At 39.6% G+C, this 14,828-nt stretch overlaps 1 protein-coding gene and 1 pseudogene across 1 annotated transcript in view; both read right to left on the reverse strand.

The window, feature by feature from the left end:
* LOC145480541 (BTB and MATH domain-containing protein 38-like) overlaps window positions 1-2,660 on the reverse strand; it is a 46,874-nt gene extending 44,214 nt beyond the window's left edge. The window contains exons 1-2 of the mRNA XM_081458779.1: window positions 2,597-2,660; window positions 1,777-2,049 (exon numbers count right to left, since the gene is read on the reverse strand). Coding sequence (XP_081314905.1) covers window positions 1,777-2,049; window positions 2,597-2,660 — 337 coding nt within the window. The remainder of the gene's footprint in view (window positions 1-1,776; window positions 2,050-2,596) is intronic.
* Window positions 2,661-3,776: 1,116 nt separating this feature from the next.
* On the reverse strand, window positions 3,777-6,087 carry LOC145480542 (uncharacterized; annotated as a pseudogene).
* Between the last annotated feature and the right edge of the window lie 8,741 nt (window positions 6,088-14,828).

The raw sequence follows: 14,828 nt of genomic DNA on the forward strand, positions 1-14,828 counted from the left end.
TCATGTAGTAATGCGCTCTTTCCCCGATTGGATTAACAATATAAAGAAGAAAGAACATGGAAGTGGCAGGCTAGTTTTATCTGACCCTGAGAGCGTTGCTCTATTTGCAGATAAGTTTATTGTCAAATCGAAGTTTGTGGTGGATTATCTTCAGCATCTTGAAGTGCTGGAATTTAAAAGGAAAAAGAGAGCAGAAGAAAAGGCAAAGTTAAGTAGGGAGGAGGATTATCCTTGGACTGAGTTGTGCAAAGATCTAACCAAGCTTAAAAAGCTACGTGTTCCAGAACTAAACAAGTACTCAAACCACCACGGGCTGAAGCAGCATTTGAAAAGCAGCAAGAGTGAGAAAGTAAAGGCAATTGTAAGACATTCATGCTTGCAGCAGAAGAGTCCTCTCAGAGCTGGCCAACCGACACTGAGAAATGCCGGGACATTGACACAAAATGACAACAGGGCAAGTGCTGACAGCAGTGAAACGGATGAAAGTGACAATGATGAGTATGACAGTGACGCCATTGACTCTGGGTGAGAAGATGACTCAAGTGACGTCATTCTTGGATTCATCAATTCAGATGAGGAAGATGCCAATGAGAGGCCAAATGCCACACGCTCAGGGCGAGCCATAACTAGGAGATCCGAAATTGACTTCTCTTTCTTTTGATTTGTTTTTTAAACAACAGCTCTCTGTCGTATAGAGATTGTAAATATTGTCTTCATAGTGAGCACAATAACGTGGAGTAGGGGGATAATAGAGAAATATTAAAAAAGTTGAAATCTAAATATTGGTTGGTCAAATTTTTTTGGGGGGGGGGGTCATCCCAAAAAATGACCGCTATAAGGGGGGGCCATGTGAAAAAATTGGTAAGCTGAGGGGGGGTCATGCGAATTTTAAATGGTGCGTCCCAAATCCCACCAGCCCCCCCTCCCTAATAAAAAATGAACGGTCCCTTAGTTGACAGTTTTTCATTACTAGTTCTTCAGCTTGGAGAAATCTTGCATAACAGAGAACAGGTTAGAATCGAAATGATCGTCGTCGTCATCTCTGTGTCGAGGGCGGGTTTGATGAACCATTTCACTTAACATGCTTTTACATTCTGGACAGTCTCTGATTTGTAAATAGGAAACTGGTCGGCAAAATCTTCTCCTGTAGCCGTCGACGTGCGTATTGCACAATCGCACTTTGGATTCACTATTTTTGTGTATCAGGGGTATCAAAGCCACCACTAGCCCGAAAAACTGGGGATACACCTCGTCAAGAATCGTCTCTAATCGTTCAATCCTTTGTGTCAGGTAATATTGTGTCTGTGCCTTGTCGAGATCTTGCAAATGAACAGTTTCTGAAAGGGACTCAAGTCTCATATTCTTGAGCAGGTCGATGCAGCCCTGATGTACCTTCTCCAGGTTGTACAATTTTGCCAGCGCCAGAATCTTCATTACGTTTTCTTTTGTTTTAGGTTGGTCCTCAAGAAACTTCACAGAAGGGTCAAAGATGAGTTGTTTCACCTGATACTCGTGACTTAATTGTAGAAGATCTTCCACATTTTCCACTAAAAACATTGAAAGGAAAGGTCTAAATTAAACAAAAGCCCAAATTTACTTTTCAGAGGTAAATAGCGCCAGGCAAGTTGCGATGTTACTGTGAAAGACTTTCCTAAACATCTTAGCTTCGAAGCAAGCTAGAAGGTCCAAAGATTTTGTATGACCGTAGGATAATTCCTCTCCAGCGGAAACATTTGCCATATACGTTAGCTTTAATTATGTTGCAAAAATACTTACTTGTAATTTCCACTCTCTCTTGGATGTATTGGAAGCCGTAAATTATCTTCAGAAAGTCCAGAACACCACTGGCATTTTTCTCAGGCAGAGGAATCTCGTTGGTTGTGGCTTCTTTAAATTGTGATTTGAACATAGCCTTGAACACTGGAGAGTTCATACTCAGTATCAGACGATGAACATGAAACTTCTCATTCTTCACCACGAGAATTACGTCACTATCTTCCCAGGGTTCAGAAAAGCAATGCTTCAACTTCTTTTCTGATTGGTCTCCTCCTACAGACGGAAAGGTGTTGGTAAAATAAGCCAAATCGGAGTTTTAAGATTCTGCATGCGTTTCAGTTATCCCTAATTTATTCTCTTCTTTTGTTATTTTAAAAAGAAAACAAAGGAAAAAAAATTAATTAGGGATGAAAACGCATGAATACTGCACTGATTGTTTAAAGTCTGAGTCTCTAGAGCGTATGCAAGGTTCCTTTTTACATGAAATGCTAAGTTCGGAAAATCATCTAATATATAAATATGTAAATATCAACATAACAGAAAGAGGAAGTAGGTTTTCGTGACCAAGAATTTAAATTTGCATACTCCACTTGCATGAACGCATATTAAATGGTGCATATTGCGAACAAATCGTGTAGCCAAATGACACACACTTTTGTTTTTATTTGCGGAACAAACCTTAGATTCAATATTTATGCATTTGCTTGTCTGAAATGGTGAAGCAACTTTGTTAATAACCGATCTTGAGGTCAGTGTTCCTACAGCATTTTTCCTGTTCTGTATGTATTCATATGCAGCAGTATGTGAATCGTTAACTCACCAGTTTCGTTTTGGCTTCCCTTTTCTATAAAGCTTGTGTCCTCGATGGTGCTGTTAGATGCCATCTCTGTATAAGCTATTGTATAAAAATGTACTGTCACAAAGCGAAAAGGTATTTTAGTATGTATTCTGTGTTTCCTTCACCACTGGAGCACGGACAAAAATTCCCTTTGATCGCGTGACACAAGGAGCAGGATCCGCGCCTTTCATTGGGAGACTGGAGACTAGAAAACCTAGATCACGCCCGTTCTCGTCCCCATAGCCCTTTTCGCTTCTCTTAGCCGACGCGACCTTGGCACGAGAAACGAAGAACTCTAGAAACAGAAGAATTCTCGGACTTTCGGTCTTCAAGTATGCAATCGTAATGTTCTTATATGTTGTAAGGGATTGTCAATGGCGGCTGCCAAGGCAAGACTCGAGGAATCTTTGTATCAGAACTTAAATGGTATCAATTTAAAGAATGTTTCGTCAGTCCAATTTTTTTTTACCAACAGGCTTTGGCATTCATTGATTTTTCAGTTATTGCCCTTTGTTTTTGACTCCTGACATGGAGCAATTGAATCGTTTATTTTGGTTGTTTCGCTTTTAAATGCCTTGATGCCTTGATCAGACCGTGAAGCTAAACGATTTGTAGGTCAGCTGCAGCTGTTCTTGAATGGTCCTCCATAGACACGGCTGGTCAAGGTGTTTCACATTTTTCGCGCCACCAATCCGCGCGAACAATTTGACTTCCGTTAAAGATTTCTTTATTTTCAAGTAGCCAATCAAAACATCTGAGGATTAAAATCTTCACGCACACCGTTCAGTGACTGCCCAGCTCAACTGAAAGCTGTCTCACCGTTTGAACTACCAGTAGGCCCCGTACTTGATCTTCCCTTGATACCATCCCTGGGATACCACCTGATTGTTCACAGTCTAATCTCTTTTCGAGTCAAGGTTGCTGAAATTTCAAACTTTACCCTTATTCTACCGTCATCCTTAAGAATTCAAAGTACAGTCGCAACAGAATTTTTTAATGTTTTCTTTATTTTCTTCTTTAACCTGTTTACTCAATATTTTGCGAATAAACCAAAAATTCTACCTACATGTATATTTCCTTTACCTTTATTTTGTGGTCACCTTTTACAAAGCCACAAATACATCACAAAATGTCTACTCTCATACAAAAAACGTAGACAATTCTAAAGAAACGTGCACAACTATTCTTTTTGTGCCACCAAAATTGGGCCACTCTAATAATGAAACAGGCTTTATTTGCACTTAACTTATGCGCTGGTTAATTCCACGTCATTTTTGGTTCTGTAAGCTTAAAAATCGTCTCTTGGTTTTTAGTTAAAGCCCGGCCCAGCCCAACATTGTTGGCTCAGCATTTGCAAGCTCCGGCCAAACGATCGCAACATTTGAGCGCAACATATCGCAACATTGTTGAGCGAAACATGTTGCACGCGTTTGGCCACACTGTTGCGACGTGTTGCGACATGATGGGTATTGAAAATCGAACTAGTGCGCATGCCCGGGCGCGACATTGTTGCACGAACCCGGCCAAACGACTACAACATCATGCAACGTTCAAAAATGTTGCATGAAAAATTTGACCATTTTCAAATATGAGCCAACAACAATCAACATGTCGCAACATCTCACAGCACGTCGTAACAGGGTGGCCAAACGCGTACAACATGCGTCCAACAATGTTGCGATATGTTGCGTTCAAATATTGCGATCGTTTACCCGGGGCTTTTAATACCATCCCACTTCTCTGATATTGATTAATTTTGCAGATTTTGGATCAGCTATAATCTTAAAAGCGTGCTATTTGTCAGCTAACAGTTAAAACTGTTTAACCAATTCTCAGCTATCAGTCACACCTCATTCATAGATGTCCCTCGATAATGGTTTGACCAATAATAACTTTATTCACTTGTCAATGAGATTTAGCATTGCTGCTAATTGGGGACACCTAAAAAGAGTTACAATCATCAGGACTATGCACAAATTAAATTTTTAAACATAATAATTATTTACTTTCCTAAAATAAGTCTTGTGTAGCGCACCCGTGAACCGGCGATAACGTAAATACTGAAAACCTTTTAGGCTAATCTTTCAGACAACCTGCTTCCGATTGAAAGAGAGAGCTTTTACATGTATAATCATTCTAGATTACACTATAAGGACAGCAGCATTCGATGATCACCCTCAAAGATAACGCGAGCCTGTTTTACTATGTAGCTGACATAATGCATGTTGTTGTATTATTTCCATCCATAATAAAGTGATGTGTTTAATAAAATTGCGTGTTACGACCTCTTACAGACCTTACTCAACAAATTAATTTGATGCCTGGGCTATCAACACTTAGTAACGCCCCCTACTTCAAACTAGTATAAGATAAAAGTGTTTTAAATTGTCCCAAGATATCAAGAAGCTTTCCAGAAGTTATTACACTTACTGGCTGAAACTCGTGTGGCAATTAATTTTTTATCAACTTAGAGAAATCCTGTATCAAAGATGACAAAGCTTCGTCAAAATGTAAATTGCCACCATAATTATAAGTAATCTCACGCTTGGGTGATGAACTAGCACGATCCCAGTATTCCCTAGTTGACTTAGTTGTTTCAATTATTTTAAGCAACATTCGCTTGCAAGCTGGACATTCCTTGAGACGTTTAACAATATCGACCGAGTGTGATTTACCGTCGGTGAAATGTAAAGGACACCAAGGGACCCTTTTGTTCAAGTTGTCTGATCTAGAACAGAGCCAGAAACAACATTCTACAACACCAATGAATTGAGGATACAACCGGTCAAGAAACGTTTCTAACCGTTCAAGTCTTTGCGACATGATATTTTGCAAGGTCTCCTGGTCAAGAGCTTCCCGCTGGGTAGCTTGTAAAATGGACTCACGTTTCATTTCCCTTATCGTGGTGTAGCAGCCCTCAAGCACATTGCCAAGCTTGTACAAGCTTGCAAGTCTCGTAATCTTCATTGCATTTCTTTCTGTTTTTGGCTGATGCTCGAGGAACTTGACGCACTGTTTAAAAATGCCTTTTACCTGGTACTCGTCGCTTAACATGAGAAGATGCTCCACGTTTTTTACTAAGTTAATTAATAAAAAAGAGAAAAGAAGGTTGTAATAAACATTTGAGCAATTCACTGAATCACTCAAGGAAACATTGCTGATGAGCTGTATCTTAATTAAAATGAAGGGTAGAGTTAATTTCCCATAAGGCCGTATTTCTAAGGTACTCTGCTATTTTAAGAGATGGTATCCAGTTCTCCGGCAGGTTATGTTACCCAACGCGTTGCGCGGATTGTTTCCTGGAAGATGAAAATGCGCGCATAAAGGCGGCTCCGGGGCTGTCAAAGTGAGCAAAAATCACCTCACGGGATTGGCTTTTTCAAGTTTCGACACTGGGTGTGATCTAGAAATTGATTTGAGGGGATTACCTTGGGTTTTAGGTCATGGAGTAAACCTTGTCCAATCAAAACCATTAAGCTAAATTGACCACTAGCCTTTTTTGAGGCAACAACAACGTACAGCAACAAGATATATACAGATAAGAGAGTGAATCCCCTGTATAGGCCTTATATCCAAGGTAATCCCTCTTGAGTTATTTTTAGACATAGTACCCAGTTCTTCCGAGGATGTTACTCGGGCAATGCGTAGACAGCCCGTGCGACTTTCTCGCAATAGGGCCACGTTCGATATATCGATATTCCAACATAGATCCGAGGCTTGCGGGTCAAAATAGACCAATTTCGATACATTAAAATTCAGCCTAGCACAATAGACCTCAGCACGAGGCTCTAGGGAATAAAACCCACAAACGCTGTAGTTATTCCCTAGAGCCTCGTACTGAGGTTTATTGTTTTAGGCTGAATGTTAATATATCGAAATTGGTCTATTGTAAATGTTTTAAGTTTTTTTGTCCCTCAATTCCCAAAAGAGACTTGGAAACAAAGAAAACACCACCAAACATAGAAGTTTGTCCTGAGGGCCTCGGAGCCATGCTAGAATATTGATATATCGAATCTGGCCTGAGAAGAAATGGCGGGAAATGTGGTTTTCAAAATGCGTTTCATAGCACAGATGTTTGCTGCACTCCCAGCCGTCTATTTGTTCAGCCGGGCTTTCGTTTGCTTTGTGCTAGTTCGGCTGTTCATTCTCCTACCGTTCACTCTGTTTTATAGAGTTTAAGAATAAGCAAAACACAACAGCAACGTCAAAATGTACAATGGCTGTGTACGGATGCGTTACAAGTCTTTGTCATGATTTCTTTGCCATTCTTACAAAACAACTGCATAAAAACCACATTCTGCGTATTCTAGAAAACATGAAATACGACGGCCAATTCAGTTGAAAATTTCTTTTTCCAATTTTGCCGCTGTAGCACATATTCTCTTTAAGGTTACAGTATACCTTCGGGTCGGCAATTTTCTTCAAATTTGGATTTTTGGGTCAAAATAGTGGTCGAAGAATAATCTCTAATTTCTGAAAAAAATTTTTGAAAAAGGCTTAATATTGGCGGAGAAATGACGGTTTTACGTTTTCACCGGAAGTAAAAGTTTACCTCTTGATTGACAGCCCTATGGCGCGTATGCAATCAACCGAGACGATTTTTGCGGGAATTACCTATATGGATGTCACGAATTGACTACTCAGTTGATCAGCATTGTTGTTCTGATTACCCAGCATTTTTGATATTAGGCGTGTCTCTATTAAGTTATAAGTCAACATAGACCACGTTTAAACCATGGACCAGTTCGAAAAAGCGAAAACAGCAAAGAACGAATGAAAATACATCAATGAGTGAAGAAGTGAAAGTTCGCCACGCGGATGAAGCTATAGTTATCGTATAAGGCGGGCAAATATTCGTGGTAAGAGAAAAGAACGGTTCTGTAAAAATGTCGGAACTTGACAGCAATAACAGGGATGCTGACAGAGACTCTTCTGATGAGTCCGATATCGACGAATCGTCGGACTCATTGAAACCATTTGAAATATTATCCATGCACAGTTGCCCACACACAGTTGCCCTCCGCGCTATCTTTTGTTTGTTTCCTTCGCTCAGCCACTCTAGCGTTCGTATCCTTTTTAGTCTTCCCCATTTTGCCAGACCAGCTTCAAGAAAAACCGAGCTGCAGAAAAATTATCTCTCTGCCTTCGGTTCCTTGAGCGCATTGCGAAACACAAGAGTTTTTTAGGGATTCGCGCGTAAATTTCACCAGGAGGTTAACGGTAGTAAAGTTTCCCTGCACTGATTGGCTTAGTTATCTGAGAACCCAGTTGAAGGCGTTTGTGGGCGGAGTTTGTTTGCGAAGCAGAAAATTTTTCTTAGCGCTGTTTTCTCAAATAAATTTTTCCACTTGAAGCAGACACTTTAAAGAGTTGTAACTCAAAGGGAATTTGTTCAATTGCTCTTAAATTTGGACAGTGGCTAGTTTAACATATAAACTACAAAAGCGTGTCTGGGAATTGTTAATTTCGAAATCCTTTTTCTTCGAGAGCGATTTTTGTATGATCACTCCACATTTTTTTAATCCTATTTCGAAAGTGTTCTGTAACTTTTTACTGCAATCGAATATGCCAAAACGCAGACACCTTTTTTAAGCGCTTTGGGCCCTGAAACCGAGGAAAACATTAAATTGGCGAAAAACGAAATTCGCTTTGACTTGTAGCTTTCGAAAGGTGATTCGGGCGCTCGGATTTAGTGGTCGTGAAAAATTCGACAATTCATATTCTTTCAAAATTCTTGGTATAGTGTGATAGCCAGCTCCATAAGCTTTAATTTGATATAGGGGTTTAGGTATCTACAGCTTAAACTGCACGCGCTACATCGCTTGCGCGCGAGACATCCCTGAAGGTATACTGTAACCTTAAATTATCTCTGAGGATGACAGACAAACAGAATGAATGTAAATTCTAGCAAGATTCGTGGGTTGAATGTAAAGTCGTTTTTTAATCGACGTTGTCCTCGTCCTTGGCGACTCATAAACAAATCGTCCTTAAAAACATCCCCGCAACGCGCGAGTAACATATGCGGACGAACTAGGTACCATGTCTAACAATAACTTACCTCGAGTATAAGGCCTATGTGATGGATTCACTCTCTTACCTGGATAATCTCTTGACAGCAACCAATGTAAATTTACCTAAGGAATTCAGTCCCGACCCTGACACAAAGCATATAACTACCTATTGGTCTTCTACACTTGTCATAACCTCTCATAGATAATTTTGGTTGCATAAAAATGGTTCTTATAAGCAGTTTTTCGAAACACATTTCAGAATAAAAACTAGCGATTGAAAAAACGATGATTTGATCTCCTTGAGATCATTTTCAAGTTGTAGAAAAAGCGAATGAAACTGATATACATATATAAGTACAAATTAGGGCGTGAGAATGGAATGTCCAACGATAAAATATGGAAACACAAGCGCTAAAATGTAAGTATTAAATTAATAAAATACTATAAAAAAAACTATATAAATAACTTTGCACGGATTGAATCTGACTGTTTGTTCAAAGTTGGCTTAAGCTCCTTTATAAAGAGCATTTCGTAGATCAGGCAGTCGAATTCTCAAGATCTTGAAATCACGGGATATATCACTTGGGACTGTTCCATGATGTTCTTTAATGTGATTCCCGATTGAAGACAACCCTTTGCGTTCCTCAACGCGCTGATAGAGGTGTCGGCACGTATACCCGACATTGTATACTACTAGAAGTGTGTTTTGTGCGATGCAAATGATCTCAGGGAGATCGAAACGTCGTTTTTTATCGCTAGTTTTTATTCTGAAGTAAAAATGCTTACTAGTTATTTCCTCTCGTTCTTGCACGTAAAGTTGTTTCAGAAAGTCCAGTACTTCGTTGGCTTTTTTCTCGGAGAGGTAAAAAATTGTTTTGGCAATAATACTTGGATGAACTGGACGTTTGGTACGTCTCTTAGCAAGATATTTTAAAGGCACTTTATGCTCTAAGCCTAATTATACTTTTTCATAGTCTACAGTGGAAGCAGACACTTGTGGTTGCCATCTTTGGCCACCCAGAGGGCCATTTATTCTACAAAACGAAACTACAGCGTAAAAAATATTTCTAACTATATCAGCCATTCTCAGCAAAGGCGAATGGGTACCCATCATATCTACAAAAGGTGGCTGAGTTGGGTGGTTGGGTAAGTGTACTGTCTGCTTTGCTCCTAGAACTAAAGGAAAAGAGGAGAGCAATCTGGAATTGTTGAGCATGTTTACCCCTGACCTAAACTGGCAACTGACTCTAAAAGTCACGTAAAATAATTTACCTCCCGAGAAATAAATACCATATTTAAAATACCTAAATAACAGTTTTCCCTTCCCTTTTTCCACCCTGTGAAACTTCCCTACCCTTCAATAGACCTCCAGCCTGTTAATGGTACACCTTTCGGGCGGGATCTCCCCTTACACTAATATTATAGGGAGTTCCCCTTCCCTGTGGTAAAACCGGCAACGAATGCTTGCTTGATTCGGTTCACTGAACTGGATAGCGAGAAAGAAGTCACGAAAGTAACACAAGAAAACATTTTCCCCGGCCAAAACACCATTTTTGTACAATTTTGAGCGAGGAAGTCGATGTCTGGAGGAGACTGTGTTTTTAGAACACGCTACGCTGTTACTGCTGATCTCTTGGAAACATCATATATAAAAACACTAAAATTAAGCGGCACAGAAATCAACTTGCAATTTGCATTTGATATAGACAATTAACGTCTATGCGCGCTTTCATGACCGTGTTTTAATGTTAGTCGATTTGGCAAACAGAGTCACCAAGGAATAAGGGGGAAAATGATGTGCAGAAGTTTAAATAAGTTAGGTCGGAACAAATTAAATATCTCAACTGAAGGCGAAGCTTTGCCCTTAGCAGCAGTTAGTACTTCATATAGCTTTTTGCTATGATAAATTTCTCACGAAAGTACATGTACTAACCACCACATGTACAATTTCCCATCTCACTCAGTTGATTAGCACTCCTGGCATTACAAGCTAAATAGACATAACTATATCTTTTAACACTTCCTCCTTTACCGTCAAAGTTAGCAAGCAAATTTCTACAGGCTGGTCTTTTGGCTACACTGAACCGAACACGAGATGTTCAAATCAGACGAATTTCAACGCTGTCAACTTACCGGGAGTTTTGCTACATTCAACAATTATGTGCTCACTTTTTTCAATATAGTTGTATGCCATCGTTTGTTGCCAGCCGGTTTGCTGCGACAATATACAACGCTGCAGAGTACATTAAATGCGTCCTTGATGTACACGACGGAGCATTAATGGTATTCTTCGATCGCGTGACTCATCCAACTCGTTTCCAGTTCTCGTAGGAGGAAATATTCCCTTTACTAGCCTAGCCTTCTAGCTACGAACGCTGACGCTCTTTGCAGGATTCTGTACAATCAGAATACCTGGCAACTTAACACAAGAGCCAAACCAGTTGAGAAGGGAAAATGCATGTTTGATCCCTTTCAGATTTTAAGTGTAGATCAATTGGAAGGTCTACAAGGGTTAGGGATGGAAAAACCGTGGAAACAAACAGTCACCCATGTTGGTGTCGGAAGTCCCCTCCCCCTCCCCCCTTGAGTCTATATTATCCTTAATAGAAGTCATCATGAAAGAAGGCACGCGCTGAAACACGTTCCCCAGTTTAACAATTAAAAGTCATGGCTTCTTTAAAACAACAACGAGATCTTCGGCTTTATCAGTCATCAGCTATCACTTAATTTATTAATTCTTAAAGTGGATTTCTTTCAAATAGTATTTTCATCTGAAATTGTGCTTAACCTCACAATTTAGTGAGAACGCACATGGACTGTGTACTTGCGCTCCTTAGTTCATTTAACAATTTTGAGCTCTTTCTAAAAGGAAAACCATGGACTGCTTAAAAAAAAGAATGTTTAAAAAGTCGTTTTGATAAAGATTAGACGGTGTGTCGTAGGCAAAATCGTGTAAAACGCCGGGAGGGGGCTGATCATGGGACAACGTCCCACCATGGTTCAACCTTAATACCAGCCGCTTTAGCTTAAAGAAGCCCTGACTTTTATCGACAAAGGTCGTTAGTGACGATAAAAACATATTATAAGCATAGCTAGCATTGCCTTTGCCTTGCAACAGTCTGACCCTAAGATGGCATGCAACACTTCCACCAGCCACCAAAAAAAAGCAGTTGAAGAAAATTATTCAACCAACGATGGATGCGAAACCTCGTGAGAAAAATTCATTAAGTGATAAAGAGCAAGAAACTTGAATGCAACACAGCAAATTGTACGATCACGCATGGTAATGAGGCTGCCAATATGGTAGGGACTTTGACAAAGTGTCTACCATCTTGGCAGCCTCGTTCTCATGGTCACACTTGGTCCATAAACAATCCAAAAAATACCTTTGGTAATATCTAGCCATCTTGACTCCTTGCTTGGCCAATAAACCATACTTCAGAGAGGCGAATACATTTATCAAGATGCATTAGTTATTATCAGTAACCGACCTACTTTGCCATGGACATGTGTTGATAGTAAATGCAACAAATACAGAATGAGTGGACTGATTTTAAATTTGTTATTTTACTATAACTGCCTGATTTCTCGCGTGCTGATTGGCACATTTTTATCATCAATAAGAGTACAGACGGATAAAATTTTAATTTCTGCAAGCCCTTCAAGTTCAACTTTCAGCTGTCAAACGGTACATTTTTTAACCAATGAGATTAGCTATAGTCAATGTTCGCGTCATTTTGAATAAAGTTCACTTATCTTTGTTAACGGCAAGTTTACGACGTCTTTTCTCCTCATTTATTCCTGGCATTTGACCATTTTGGGGTCTTGTTATTATAAAAAACAAATTGACATCAGTTTTTTATGCGTCTGTCCTCTTATTGATGATAAATTTCGTCATAACATTGTCAAAGTTTACTGCGGAACCACAGCCACTTTGACAATGTTATGACGCAATTTATCATCAATAAGAGGACAGACGCATAAAAAACTGACGTCAAGTTGTTATTCGATGACACGCTTCTTGTTGATATTACCTTTATAGCAGCTAATGCGTAATGCCCATTTACTCCTATTTGACTATTGCAAAAGATTTTTCAATCTACATGGACAAAAATCATACATCTGAGGTTTCTTCATTTGATACACTGTGACGTCCAAACTGTTTTGGTGGTGGGGTATTTTAAAAAAAAAATGCCACCTTAGTGTAGAATTTGATCAAAATGCTTAGGGTAAACCTGGGGGTAGGGTGCCCTTGGATTTGACTGATACATTGTGTAAGGGTTACCATGGTAACATAAGTGAAATTTCCCATTTTCCTTGTCACCTTCCATACTGATGCTGAATGCAGCTGTCTTTTGATTCCATCCCGTGGTTGTTTCACATTAAGCCCGGTTTTCTCACCATTCAGCCATCTATTCCAGCCATCTGTGGGCCCTCGGGCTTTTCTTGCTATAGTCTTCATAACAATGTTTTCATTGCTTTTTTTCTGTTTGACAGCATCCGGTCCGAGAACGGAGTGGCCATGTAAAATTACAAATGGCGACTCAAAATGGCAACCTATCAGTTAAAGAAATTTGACCGTCTAAAACGTGCATACAGCTATCACTTGTTGCTTCACTTATAGCATAACTATACTTAGGTCTATTTAAACTACAAATTACGTAAAATTCAGAGAATTTTTCGAGGGACTTTTTAATCTATTAATAATTCTGTGATAATGATAGGGTTTATAGTCGTGCAGTACAGCTTCCTCTAATTAAGAGAGATAAAAAAAAAACACTTGCAACGTGTTTTAGCGTTTTTTTGAATGTAAAAAATGCAAAGGTTACATTTGAACACGGATAAATCCGTGTAGCAATAGATAATATAAAGTTCAGTGCTCGTTTATGAGAATATGAGAAACCAGTTAGAATGTGCGACTGAACGCTCAATCTGTACTTTTCTGTTACTCATCAAATGTCACTTTTTTTCCCAGTCAACTTGACAAAAATTCTCCATTACAGAGAACAGATCGTCATCACAGTGGTTGTTGCCCCCATGGCGGGGTGTCATTTCTTCTCTCCAATACCACACGGTTTCTCTAACCATTGAACTTAACATGCTCTTACAGCCTGAACATTTTGCCATCATTTCCATGGAAATATATCTTCTAAATTTACCCCCTCTGACATGCTCACCGTACCAAACCGGGTGTTTTCTAGGTTTGAATATCAGGAGTACCAAACTCGACACTACCCCAAAAAACTGGGGATATACCTCGTCAAGAAACCTCTCTAATCGTTCAGTCCTTTGTGTCCGGTAGCATTGCGTCTGTTCCTTGTCGAGATCTTGCAAATGAATAGTTTCTGCTTTCTACATCGGTAAAACCAAAAGAAGATGCAAGACAGAAAGACGGAGCAATTAAAAGCTCTCACTCAAGTTGGTCACGCCTCCGCTGTTGCTGATCATTCAACTTCTACCGGTCACAACATCAAATGCGACCATTTTGAGATCCTAGCAAGTGGTCAATGTGATTTACAGTGTAAAATCAAGGAAACATTGTGAATACGGGACTTAAAACCCGCCCTAAATGAAAACGTCGGTAGTGAAAATCTCTTTCTTTCAGTATAAATTCACACCGGATGTAGTTTCTTTTGCTCATTGTTGTCTAGCTAGTAACCAATACCTCGCTTCAGTTTTAGTCTTTTTAAATTTTGTCATATTTTGTAACCGTCACTTCTGCAGATGTCAGTATGTTGTAGCATACGAAACGTCAAGTTTGATATACCATAGGAAACCAGTTTATGTTTGTAACCGCTGTTTGTTTTCTCTTTCTCATGCTGACAAATGCAAGAATAAACGTACACTCCGGAGGCTGGTGAATAACCGTCATACACCTTTTCATTACGGTTCATCAAATTTTGAGCAACGTTCAGGTAACGTTACAATTTTCTGGATGAGCCCGGGGCGGGTCATTTGACCCTCCTATTTGTTCCCATCCCAGGAAATTGCTATTTTGTTTTTTAATTTTAATGCCCAGGGTGCGGTCGCCACCATGATCGACCATGATCTGGAAAAAATACAAACGGACAGCGGTATGTTGAAACTCCCTTAGCGGGTCAAATGAACGGGTCAAATGATTTGGGCTATACTTGTACGCTGAAATGAAATACTTTCTTGAGTTTTGCCTTGGTTGTCGATCGAGTTTGTATACCATACCTCGT

This window comes from Orbicella franksi, chromosome 3 (assembly GCF_964199315.1).
Source record: "Orbicella franksi chromosome 3, jaOrbFran1.1, whole genome shotgun sequence".
In the NCBI taxonomy this organism is placed as follows: domain Eukaryota; kingdom Metazoa; phylum Cnidaria; class Anthozoa; order Scleractinia; family Merulinidae; genus Orbicella; species Orbicella franksi.